This window comes from Saccoglossus kowalevskii, chromosome 18, assembly GCF_978046115.1.
Source record: "Saccoglossus kowalevskii chromosome 18, keSacKowa6.1, whole genome shotgun sequence".
NCBI classification, from domain to species: domain Eukaryota; kingdom Metazoa; phylum Hemichordata; class Enteropneusta; family Harrimaniidae; genus Saccoglossus; species Saccoglossus kowalevskii.
This window is the reverse complement of record NC_140658.1, coordinates 16,566,275-16,580,116: the sequence shown is the minus strand read 5'-3', so window position 1 is coordinate 16,580,116 and position 13,842 is coordinate 16,566,275. Positions and strand designations below refer to the sequence as shown.

At 34.6% G+C, this 13,842-nt stretch overlaps 1 protein-coding gene across 1 annotated transcript; it reads right to left on the bottom strand.

Annotated features, from left to right (window-relative positions):
• Positions 1–6,655: 6,655 nt before the first annotated feature.
• On the bottom strand, positions 6,656–8,416 carry LOC102801908 (uncharacterized). Its single transcript, XM_085492964.1, has 2 exons — positions 7,925–8,416; positions 6,656–7,870 (listed from the first exon to the last, which is right to left on the bottom strand). The coding sequence occupies exons 1-2, from the start codon at positions 8,414–8,416 to the stop codon at positions 6,656–6,658; spliced, it is 1,707 nt and encodes a 568-aa protein (XP_085349090.1).
• Positions 8,417–13,842: the final 5,426 nt, after the last annotated feature.

The window sequence follows — 13,842 nt, the reverse complement described above, 5'->3', positions numbered from 1 at the left end:
CGCCAAAAATAAATTTGAACTGATTTCAATTACCACCTAATGTTCTTGTTCTGTTTTAGAGTTATCACATGCTATATCGTTACTGTTTTTTTTTACATAAAATTGAATGTATCTTGAATAGTTACTCAGGACAATAATTACTAAATATTACCTATAGATATACAACAATCTTTTGGATATAAATTTTCATATCCAATTTTGTTGATGTTGTTTTAGTTAGGTTGTGAATATATTATGTATATGATATATGATCACACTGGCTTCCATTTGAAACACTTATTTGAATTATATGTGCTAAATACTTTCAATGGTGTTATGACAAACACTTTTAATTAAATTACCTTCTAACCATGCTAAAAATGTAATAATTATGAAAATCCATGAAAACCATTGTCGGTGGTAAAAGCATGTCCACTAGTATACTGAGGTCTACAAATTATTATTTAGTTTGTCACAGAATTTTGCTTTTTAACTGAATGCATTTATTAACTTGCTTTGGTACTACAAAAATGAGAACATTTTTTTCCTATGACAGGACAACTGCTTTTAATTGTCTGTGACAGTATATGCTATATGGATGGGAGATGGATCTCAATATTTTGCAAGAATAAAGTTCTAATCAATCACATTTATTTTGAGTGTCAAGGTGCCGTCAAGATGTCAAGTGATTGACCTAACACAAGAGTTTGGACTTCTACACTTGGTACACAGAAAATTCATACTTGGCTTGAGTATGCACTTTGTAGTACCCCCATTTGACGTGCTGATGGCATTGGGACATTGTATAGTCATGTTTGCACCATCACGTACTGAATCACGTACTGAATTATTAAGTGTAGGAACACCCTAATTAGACAAATAATCAAATTTATGCAGTATGATAAGACATGCTGAATGAGTTGGCATTGATAGCAGTCTTAAAGCAGGGGAGTCGTTACCTGCGCATGCGTCAGATTGCCATAGGGTGTCATTGTTTACAAACAAGTGTCTAACCATGAGCCATTACGTTTTTAACGTGTGTTATCTTCGTTTGGGACTCAATTCCTGAGCGTGCACAGGTGACAACCCCCCCCCCCACTTAAACAGGGAGATTTGTGTTTTGGGGGGTCAGGTGGTGGATGGATACGACATGCATGTAATAGTGATTAAATACTCTTGATTTTATATACCACTGAATGTGCGAAAATGACTTTGGTGTTCCACCTTAAGATACAATGGTAGCCACATTCTAAAAGCAAGCGTTCCCTTGCATATGACCAGTACGAATTCCCTTATTTCCCAGTATTCTAAGCTATGTATCTGATGTCATCTTCAGAATAAAGATCTACTGTTAAATATCACCTTTTTTTCCGTAGTCCCGCCCATTTTGACATACATCAAGCGAGTAATAAAAAGTTATCACATGGTTTTGTGTGCCAATACTGTTGCCGATGGAACTGTGCAGGTTTGTTTGCTGCTATGGTTTCATAAAATTGTAGTCATGGGACATTTTGTTGTGTATGATTCCAAGGTTTACTTGTTTATACAAGGAAACTTTTATTTTTGATTTTATTTAAGGTAGAGATGCAGTTTATTTGGCTTGCTTTTTAATTGAGTAATTAGACAATGAAGATGGTATTATATATCCAACATGTTATATATTTTCTGAAAGCTTATTATACAAACTTTGTAAAACTTGTCTTTATTTTAAATATCCAGAATGCGTTTTTGATTTTGGGTCAAAAATATGCTTTTTTGGACAAACGTGGTTTAAAAAAAATTAGCTTAAAAACTTCAAGTCCATTTGTGGGTAAAATTACATCACTGGATACCTTGGTATACTACTAATTCAAATGCGTCCACTCATCTCTCTAACGACTTTCAAAGTCGCACAGCATGACCTCAAAGTTCACTCTTTTCTATTTTTGCATAATTTATATATCCATGTTAATTGCGGACTTGTTATTTTTGTTCCACTCGCCGTAATAAACTGTCCGGACGCATTTTGAAGGGGGAACACCTTGTCAATAATGTGTGAAAATTTTGAGGCAAATGGCCAAAGCGTCTATCAGCTATTTTAATTTAAAACCCAAGAATTCACCAAAAATAGAAGACGAGAAAAAGGCTAATTTGCATATTTGCGCGTTAAACCGGGATTTACTGCTTTGTCATACTTTGTCATACTTTCTAGACTATTGAAATTGAAAGTTGACGTATAGACATAGACATTTTATGTAAAATCGTTGGACCAGAACAACTGCTCTTGAATATATAAATCAGAAACACGTCATTCATACCAGTGTTTTGATGGGGTCGGTAAAAACACGTGGCAATGCCCAGTAAATATGACGTCATCTCATGAATTATTAAACAGGGGGCGGTCCTAGGAAGGTGACCTTTTATCATGATCAAAACATCATGGCTTCTCTTCGATGTATTTTCAATAAAAAATCTACGAGTATTTCAGAGCCTATGGTTTACCGTGAAGAGTACAAAGTGGGATATTAAATTATTTATCCTTGATGATTTTTATGTAGTATTGAGAACCAACTCCAGGAAGCGAACGCACAATAATGAATAATCGCGTAATCCTAGAATCGAAACGCGAGGCACAGAAGTTTTGTTCATTGTTTCCAATCCCATTTTTCCCACTGCAACATACTTGTTAAAAGAAATATTTGAATTATGTTCGTTTTTTAAGGAGGCATTTTTTTATTTTTCCGATTTTGGCAACGCCTTATTCAGGGATTTTCTAAGACAGTCGTAGACAATCAGCGCACGGATGTACGTACAAAACATGCTGTTGTACTACCGGCGACGGTCGCCTGCAAGAAGAGAGCTCCAGCTCCTAACGTAAAAGTTTTAAAATTTCGACCGGTTTTAAATAATTAGTGTTGGAAATCTGACATGTTTTAAGAGTGCAAATTAAGGTGCATTTTCGAGCGGTCGAATTTTTCTGAATAGAAATCGACAAATGAAAAAAATATGAGTGCTAAACAGTGTGCTTCGGTAGTTTAAAAAAATGGAATGTCCGTCAAATTTACTTAAACTTCCCCATTTTTCACGGAAAAAGCAAAGGTCGTGGCCGTGTTGCAGGCTAAAAAAACTCAAAAATCAAAACAAAATCATCAATCACTAAGTATTATGACAAGGAAAGCAAAACATCAGACGCGGAGAAGCGGTCAGCGCGTCAAAAGAGTTGTTACCGTAATGTATCAAGTTACCTCTCTCTGTGATTTATTTTTCATTGAAATTATTTGGTTGTTTTCAATTAATTTTAGCGTACCTTTGCAATTTATTTTAGCATTGTCAGTTGTTTGCTTTATTGAATTAAACAGAGTTCGTCCGGTTGCAAACAAAGCTGTCTCGCACCACCGAGCAAAACTTGCGAATGATCAAAGTACAGGTACAGTATCTCCCCGACCCAGTGCAATATATCCGGTTAGAATCAGAGCTCACGTGTCCCTTATTTGAGGGACCAGATTCTGCCGTAAATTCGGGATGGGATTTAGAAAAAAAATAAAATGGGACTTTTAAGGTGTATTTTGGCGTCATTTCAATCATTCCTAATGCCTAAAATAGAGTCTAAGTTTTACCGTAGTTATTGACGCCTATTCAAGAGTATGATGTTTATTGTGACTAGCGTGAATGGGTAAGCTTTGTTTCGACTATGAGCAGTTATCACTGTAAACAATGTTAAATTATTCTTCACATGCTCAGTTTATTTTTTGAGAACAATTATTTAAAAATAAAATTTCACGCCTTCAGGGAAAGTCACGTTTGGACGCTCACATCGATTTTGTTTTTCGTTCGGCGGGCTGATGCCTTCAGTGTAGCTTTTGCCTCTTCCGACATAGAAATCATCTGAATCTTCTTTCTACCTCTCTATCTTTTCACACCACGCATAATGTAATGATAAAAATTAAGAAAAAACGCTGAGGAAATATAATGTTTGGTTTGCTAGCGAGCGAGAACTGATTTGAGAATAATTGCACATGCGCGTGAATTGAATGAACTATGACCCGTACAATCTCGATTTGCATATTGTCAATCAAGGTCTTGTTATTTGGTTACTCATGCAAATTAGGCAATTGGACATAAACATTGCCACGTGTGAGTGTTTTTTATTTTTAACCAGAAAATAAACAGCAATTTTAACGGTGTTCCAATAAGAATTCATTGGTCAAATTTTCACAGAATGTTCTTTAGATAAAAATCTATGTAAAAAACGAAAAAAACTATTTTTGATTGAAATTCACAAATAAAGTGCATCTCTACCTTAACTAGAAATTTGACAAGCATATATTAAGCAACAAACATATATTGCTTTGTATAAGACATTTCAGCCAATTTGTACGACTTTTAAACCAATTTTTATAACCTTCCATCCAACTTAACAAAATTCAGTAACTCTCCCGGCGATATTTCAGAGTAAATTTTTACGACTTTCCAGCAAACTTTCACGACATCCCATGCAATTTTTATGAGTTTCCAGACCATATTTACGTTTTAACCACGCTTCTTGACTTATCAGCCATTTGCAGCATCCAAGTCTATTCTGTAATCAACTTACGACTTCCTGCCAACATTTATTTGTTTCATGGTTACAATTTCTACTTTCTGGGTGGCGTTTACAGTTCACCCAAGAAATTTTTTTCCAGCTGACATTTACAACTTTTCTGAACTTCCAGGCCACTTTTGAACTCTCCAGACGATATAGTTACAGCATCCTACCCAATCTGCACCACTTTCAAACATGCCTAGCAGCCAACATTTACTACATTTCGACCAATGTGTTCAACTTGCAAACAGCTTTTACAAATTTACACACAACTGTATAACAAACATTTCAAGAATCAGCACCGAACACTGACCAGAAAGTTTGTTTGGAAACAATTCATGCTGACTGAACGCATTCAAATTTTCTATCAAATTATACACCTTACAGCAAGAATAAGAAAAACGTATACTAGATTGAACAATCAATTTAATACAAAAATTGTCAAAATGTTAGAGAACAGTACAATAAATTTGTATTAAATGGTTATAAAAAACATATAAACATTTCAACAAGTAAAACCAACAATTTAAAAAAAAATAATTAAATTGGAAATCGTTGACATAGTGACAACCCTAACAATATGTCTGAATGAACTATCTCCAGCTCTATACCAGCTGTGCTGATGTACATGTTTTCAAACCATTGTAGAAATGCTGGAATTTCAATTCCTATGTATGCGCAGGTGACAACTCCCCCACTTTAACCCATATCTGCAGAATAGTCCTGTCCTGCTTCTAAGATGTGTCATTGATTGGCTGTTAAAAATAGTATTTTGCAAAATCTGAACATCCTTAATTGAACGAAATGTAAGCATTTCCAGACTCTTTGAAGAGGATGTTTAAACCATGGAAAATGTCTGGCTGTCAAGCTACTACATTATAATTCTATGATTTAATACACATGCTACATTTCTGAAACAGCAATTTCCTTGTTTATCAAAATTCAATGTACACATTTAGTGGCATTTTGAAGGGGTGGGCGCTTTGCCGAATGTGACCCTGAATATAAAAATTGGGCATGGGCGTTAATACAGTCGAGTATGGTATATATGAGGGTGTGAAAATATTAAAACTAAACTATTTACCAGCAATGTATTTGTACCTCATATATCAAAGTATTAATAAATGTTTTAGTATTAGTATGTTAGTATATACATTTGAATATTCAATTTAATTGCAAAAATATAATATGAAAACAACTATTTTTTCAACAATGTGTTTACAACTACATATAAATCATATATAAATGAATGTTTAAGTCTGTCAAGTACATACCAGCAATATAGTTGAATTACTGTTAAAATTGAATATACATGTACAACAAACAACGTATATGCATGTACATGACTCCCACCAAATGTAGAGTTGTTACATGTTTAGCTGGTTGATTGGTTGGTACTGATACAAATGTGTTCGATTTTATGGTTGATCAAAAGATCAGTATATTGTGAAATACGTTATTTTAGCTCAAATTAATTTTTGCTGAAAAGAATTGTTGGATGTTTTGTATGGAATTTATTTTCACAGATTTTTGACGAGGTGAATGTAAAATATAGGAAACAAAAATATATTCCAAGCGAAAATAAAGTATTTTACAGTAATCAGTATATGTATATACATACACCTGCTGCCACTGCAGGGTGATCAACATTCTGATAAAATTTGATGTTCAGAGAATAAGACCAAGGTAATAACATGCAAATTTCAGCACCATTAACAACATTGGCCTTCAATTAATAATACAGAGAACCGTGATATATAATTCCTCAATTGCAGATTGCTTTTGACACAATAACAGTTATTGAATTGAATTTTAAATTCAAATGATTCAACAAGTCAATAATATTTAAGTGTATGCAATTGTTCAAATTCGAGATTGATGCACAAAATAAGGTTGTCATATCTATAGTAATAAAGAAGTACCAATTTTTTTCCAGTTACTGTTCTGGGATTTTTATTCACTTTGTTGACTCACTGATTCATGCTACAATTCAATAATTTCACCACCTGCCGATTTACACTGAAATTAAAGTTTCTTGACAAGCACCTTAAGTTGATGAGCTCTGAGGTGAGCCTGTGAACAAATCCATGATTCCCTCTTTTGTTTCTTGGCAAACTATTGGTGCACAGTCATAGAATAATTATGTTCCTCATAAATGTCTGCACCCAAACCTTCAAAAACAGTTCCAACTCTATTTTCAGATGCATCATTCCATAATTCTGACACTGGCAGTGGTTTTTTTTTAGAACTAGATTGATTCTGTAAGTCATTAATGTAACAGTATTTCGTTGATTCATCACTCAATGAATGTGAATTGTCATTTCTGATACTGCAGTGAGTGAATACTCTATTTATTGCTTTTTGCTTTTTACAAAGATATGCCTTATGCACTTTCCTTCCTTCCCTGGATGAACGTTGCTCATGAATCACTGTAGCTGTGTCAAGTGTAGTACTTGTGAAGGAAACAGGATGACAATTCATTGTGCTTTGTTTACTGTGCTGTACAACGAGTGTATTTCTTGAGCTCATATGCAGCTCTTGTTTTTTTCGTTTACTCTTCTTTTTCTTTTTTTTGTGCTTGCTACTGCTGCTTTTGCTATCGATATGATCACCCATCTTTCTGATCTTCAAAAGTGCGCATGGGTCTTTGACTTCTGCAGTTACATTATCAGTAGATAGTTTCATCATATCTCCTTGATCACTAACTCCAGGTCGTTTCGAAACTCTTTCCAAGCAGGAAGTATATGGGCAGCACCTTATAGCACTCTGACCATTAGCTACATAGGATTTCTGGGATGGTTGTGCAATCATCTTTAGAGAACCTGTGTTCCTGTTTGAATTTTCTACATGGCATTTTATTTTATTGTCAGCGAGTCTTTTTGACTGTGAAGGTGTTCCTGTATGAACTTGTTCAGTTGATTGTTTTCTCACACCATTAGGACATTTATTATTTGTAATCCTATCCTTCTTGCATTTGTATGGTTTATCACGCGTGTGTATTTTTTCATGAACAGTGAGAGTTCCTTTCTGTGTGAAGGCCCTGCCACAATGTGTACATTGAAATGGTTTCTCACTTGTATGAGTTCTTACATGAGCAATTAGATGACTTTTCTGACTGAAACCTCTCTGGCAATGTGTACATTTGTAAGGCTTTAGACCTGTGTGGATTCTTTCATGGTAAGTCAGGGTAGCTTTCTGATTGAAGCTTTTCCCACAAAGTTTACATTGGAATGGTTTTTCACCAGTGTGAGTTCTTTCATGCGTAGTGAGGTTGACTTTTTGCCTGAAAGCTTTCTTGCAATATTTACATTTGTATGGCTTTTCATGAGTCTTCATTTGTTGATTGTTGTTCGCTTTTCTATTGACACCCTCCGGCTTTGGGACTAAATGAAGTTTTTCATGACAACGGAGATTACTCGTTTGACTAAATCTCTTCTCACAATAAGTACACTGGTAAGGCTTCTCCCCAGTGTGAATCCTGTTGTGAGAAATCAGATGACTTTTTTGGCAGAAGGCTTTTTGACAATGTGTACAGATGAATGGTTTTTCACCTGTGTGACATCTTTCATGCTGAATTAAGATGGCTTTTTTAGTGAATTCCTTGTTACAGTATATACATTTGTATTGTTTTCCATCAGCGTGAGTTTGTTCATGATAAGTTAAATTTCCCTTATCACTGAAACCCGTACCACAAACTTTACATATGTATGGTAATTCACCAGTGTGAATTCGTTTGTGGCAAGACAGATCACTTTTACAAGTGAATACCATTTTACAGTGTCTACAGGGATATGACTTTCCACCATTATAAATTTGTTCATGATTCACTGCAGTCTGTGAACCCTTCTCATTCTTCTGAATCCAAATCTTATTCATATTCCATGTACTCAAAATATGTAATGGACTTGTTTTATCACATTCATAGCATGTGTGTCTGCATTCTCAATTTTAGCAAAAACAATCAAGTCCATTTGATTATGAAATGGGATTTGTCTTCACATAGTTACCCTGGCTTTTTCCCAATTGTGGTCTTGTTGTAGTAACAATATGTGTCATCTGCTTTGCTACAACTCACTTTTTCTTCGTTCCTGCAATAAACATAGATATATTGTAATAATGATTTTACAATTCTTATTATGAAGCAAGGTACTCAGACCTTAATTAATTGAACTCTTAAAAGCACTGAGGCGAGTTGTGGGAATGATTTCAATTTTGCGCATCACAAACGCAAAATCATGTACATCTAAAGCATCAGGTAAAATGTCCATACCAATTAGACATGCCTGAAAATAGCTGATGACATGTTCAAAATGTTAGACCCTCGAGGCAGTCAAAGGTCATTAAAATCGGAAAAAATATATATAAAGTATAAAGTGGACTTAGCATGTAGGAATAACATAAGGGCACATAAGGACAAATACATTGGGCATCAAACCAATTTCCTTTTATGCTTTTGATAAATCCAAGCTCTTCATTCACTTTATTTCTTGTCATTGTATCTACTTTAAACAAATAAAAATAAAAACCAGCATGACCATCAGTCGGCCATTTTGAATAAATCAGTAGCCCACAATGTGTGATGGTCAAACCAAGTTAGAATGAGATTTTCACAGAAATAGTTGATGACATGTTCAGCATTTACTCTAGAACACACAATTGTGAGATTCCTGCCTACTACACTTTGTGCACCCTTAAAAAATAGATTTGGGGTGAAAATCACCCTTTCCTCACTGCCTATTGAATTCTTTTAATGATGGCCTGTGCGTGTATTGGACTGTGACGCGCCAACGAGCTTGCTGATACTAATAACAATCATCCTTGATTATTACTTAGTAATGATTATATTAACGTACAAAAAATAAATTTGCTGAATTGTTATGAAATGCAAATAAATTTCAATTTAGTTTCATCGTAAGCGAATGATAGGGACTGTAATTAAACGCTCGATGCTGGAAAATATCCACCATGTTTTGACCTGGTACAGAGTTCTTTGACCTGATAGGTCAAATCGCTAATTAACCAATCACAAGTCATTGAAAATGACACAGTCCCTGTTAAATTTGTGAAAGTTCTCTTTGTGTTCGTCATATTAAAGTGGAGGGGTTGTCGCGAGTGTGTCCTTGAAACTTGTATCCCAAATTCGAACACGTGTTGTGTAACGACCCTTCTGGTTTAAAACATAGATCACAAGTGAAAACATGTCCAAGTTATCACATTTTAATTAAACTGAAAACAAGATGGCCGCCAGTCAGCTATATTTGATCAAATTGCAAATAGAATTGACATGTACATTTATCCATTTGTGACATACTAAATATCAATGAAAATGGTGCATGGATGACAGAGATATAGTAATATGGCCATTATTCTGGCATCTTTGTGTCAAATTTGAATAAAAACTGAAAAAGCATGTCTAAAATACCACATTTAAAAAAACAAACAAGATGTTTGACAGTCAACCATCTTTGATCCAATTGCGAAAGAAATTGTCATGGACATGTATCCTAACATGTATAATCTATGTACCAAGTTTGAATGAAAACTGACAAAGCATGTCCAAAATACAACATTTTCAAAAAACAAGATGACTGCCTGTCGGCCATTTTGAATCAAATCGCTAAACCACTGCATGTGAATATGTCCCACATAAAGTACTAGGCACATGCAAAGAATGAACAGAATCGGCCCAAAGGATTCTGAAATATGACTATGGATGGATGGATGCACATCAAAGCAATTAGACTTGCGGTTTTTAACCACTTTTTAATATCACTTTTTACCAAAAATGACAAAAATATTCATGAAAATTAGAGAATTAAAGATATCATCATGAAATAAACAAATCTGAGAGAGGTCCACATGTAGTATCTAGATATGTAATATCAAAGCAATTGGACTTTCAGTTTTCAACAAGAAGTCGAAAGTATCACTTTTTACCAAAAATAGTCACCAAAATTACAGAATTAAAGATACTGTGAAATACTTTATTTTCGCTGGAATTAATTTTTGCTGAAAAGGCTTTTTGGGTGTTTTGCTTGGAATTTATTTTCACTGATTTTTGATGAGATTAATGTAAAATATAGGAATGTATGTATATTCGCTAGATTTTATTTTCACGGAATCATCCCTTCAGCGAAAATAGCGAAAATAAAGTATTCTACAGTATCATCACGAAATGAACAAACCTGAGAGAGGACCACATGTAGTACCTAGATATGTAGTATCAAAGCAATTGGACATGCAGTTTTTAACAAGAAGTCGAAAATATCACTTTTTACCAAAAATATTCATGAAAATTAGAGAATTGAAGATATAATCACGAAATAAACAAATCTGAGAGAGGTTCACATGTAGTACCTATATATGGAATATCAAAGCAATCGGACTTGCGGTTTTTAACAAAAAGTCGAAAATATTACTTTTTACCAAAAATTACAAAAATATTCACCAAAATTAGAGAATAAAAGATATCATCACAAAATGAACAAATCTGAGAGGGGTCCACCCAAGGTACCTACATACCAAGTATCAAAGCATTCGGGCTAGCGGTTTTCAAGAAGAAGTAGAAACACAGTATGAGTGGATTGCGCTTCTGTGATCATTTGCTACTAAGCAATGCAAATTGCAATCATGTTTGTTTTTATTTAAAACTTATTATTTTAGAATATACTTTTCGTTACAAACAAAATTAAAAAAAATATCATTAAATATAATAAGTATTTTTTTTTTCATCATTTGAAAATGTTTCTGCCATTAATTTCCTTGTTAGTTATCATATCTAAGTGGGGGGCCCCACAGGATTGCCCTTAAAATCACTTTTGTGTGCCTATGTGTGTTATTTCCAGTATTTTCATGTATTAATTCTTGTGTGATTTTTTTGGCTTGGCCGATTTTGCTCAAACTTTGCAGGCAGGTCATACCTTCACCCTAGTTAGTAGTTGAAATCCGAGAAAAATTTCTGGCCCACCGTTGCCATAGCAACAGCCAAAAAAACTGATTTTTGGATAGCTTTGCGCCAAATGCATCTCCTCCTACAAATTTAGAATAAAACATCATTTTTAGATATCTTTTTTCATTACCAAGAAATTTGACCCCAAAGTTGAAGTAACTGTTCACCAGGAACAGCATTTTAACTCTTCTGTGAGTGTTTTGGCTGGGTTGATTTGATTCAAACTTGGCAGTCAAGTCATACCTTCACTCTAGTTAGTAGGTAAGTACAGAAATTGCAGCCATTCAACCATCTTGAATCAGATCGTGAAACAAATTGATGTACATATGTATGATGTATGTGTAAAGTTTGAATGTAATCAGTCCAGGCATGTCTAAGATGTATTTTCAGACGCAAGGACACATAGACACACACACAGGTCAATGGATAAGTCCCCGTTTTCGGACTGTGTTCGAATGGAGACGAAAAATAATTCATAAACCCAATCTGTTTTCATTGTAAGCTGCTTTGTCTCCTATGAATAAAACTGTAAATGTTCTTTAAGAACACCTCACCAATAATCTTATCCCTGCCCCTCCAATGCCTCTCCACCATTTTAATTGTTCATACCCCTCTTCAAAAAGGGGCATATGTAATTCAATTGGGGGGGGGACTTCATTGAGTATTAGGGTTCAGGGTAGGAGTTGGGGTTGGCCTTTGAGGAACGCTTTCCAATCTTTAAGTTCAAAAGCCCTATGCATTTTCAAAATTCTACACGATGACGAAGGCTTACCATATAAACCCACTGTGAAATGCATCATGATCATGTTGTTGCGTTTCATTAGGGAATCACTCATTTGAAAACCGGGAAGGGGGTATTTTCTGAATATAAATTACACAATAGCTATACAATGTAAAACAATGGATGATACTAGAAAAGGAGTATTTGTCGCCAAGAAGACAAACAAGTTCAGAAAGAACCAATTTTATCCAACTCATCCCTCCCCCCCCCAATGGCAAATGGGTAACTACGAAATTAGTGACATTTACAGATCTTAGAATTCTTCTGTTTTTAACGTTCTTCTCCAACAAGTTAGGATCGATCAACTTCACATTTAGATTACATCCAAATTTAGTTTCTGAATAACCACACTTCCTGCCGATTCACGTGTCAAATTATATAAATGTGACTTACCCCAGAAACCGCTATGGTACATGGAAGTGTCTGCAAATTAAATTATCTCAACTTTTAGTTTTTAATACAACGCTCTCCGAAACAAATTAAACTTAGTAATAGAGGACATCTACGTATTGTCGCATGGATTCTGTAGTTCCCTGCCTTTCAGTGATATTAGATTGTGCGATTTTCAGCTACAAGTTCAGTGTCAAATGATTACGATTTTATCCCAGATTTCATAAACGCGCCATTGCAGAAATGGCGGTCTGAGACCCTCTAAGTGCGTTATAATTTACATAGCCTGACAATATCCTGCAGAATATCGTCATAGAGGTTGAACTTGTTTGGGAATACTGAGGTATATTATATTCACCATAACTTCCTTGACAACGAAAATAACATCAAAACATATCTATTTGAAGACAAAGTACACCCCAACCACAGAGGAACCAGATTCATTGCAAGCAATATAAAACGATATGTATACAGAACCATAACTTCGCAACCTGGAGGCAAGCCATCCAACACTCACTCAATGCAAAATCCAGATCTCAGAGTAAAAAACACTCAACGCCAGGTATATAGACAAGACAACAAACACTATAAAAGTAACCAAAGAAACTCGAGAAATAAACATATAGAGAACTTACTCACCAGCATTATGAACATTATCCACAATTGAATCCAGTTGTCTGCATGTTACACTGAAATAGGTAACTTTTACATATTTACATTTGACCTAGAATAGTGTATTTAACACTCTTTATCTGCTCTTACTTACTGTTTTTTTTGTTTTTGTTTTTTATCTGCCATTCCACAATGAAGTCCAGTTTAAAATTTTCGACTTGGAATATTTATGGCAGTCTAGTCCAGAAAATTAATGACGTAGATTTTTTAAATAGTATTAGTGATTTTGATTTTGTTAGTTTAGTTGAAACCAAAACTAATTTTGGTTCAAAGATTAAAATCCCCAACTATTGCCACTTTCATTCCTTTAGGAGGAAAAAACATAAAAATGCTCGTACCAACTCTGGTGGGATTGTTATGTATTTTAAAAACTTGTATAAACAGGGTGTAAAACAAATGGCAAGTAGCAGTGATGACTTTATCTGGGCTCGCCTAGATAAAGAATTCTTTCAACTAGATGAAGATATATTTCTGTGTGCATTATACTTGAGTCCTCAGTCATCCAGCATT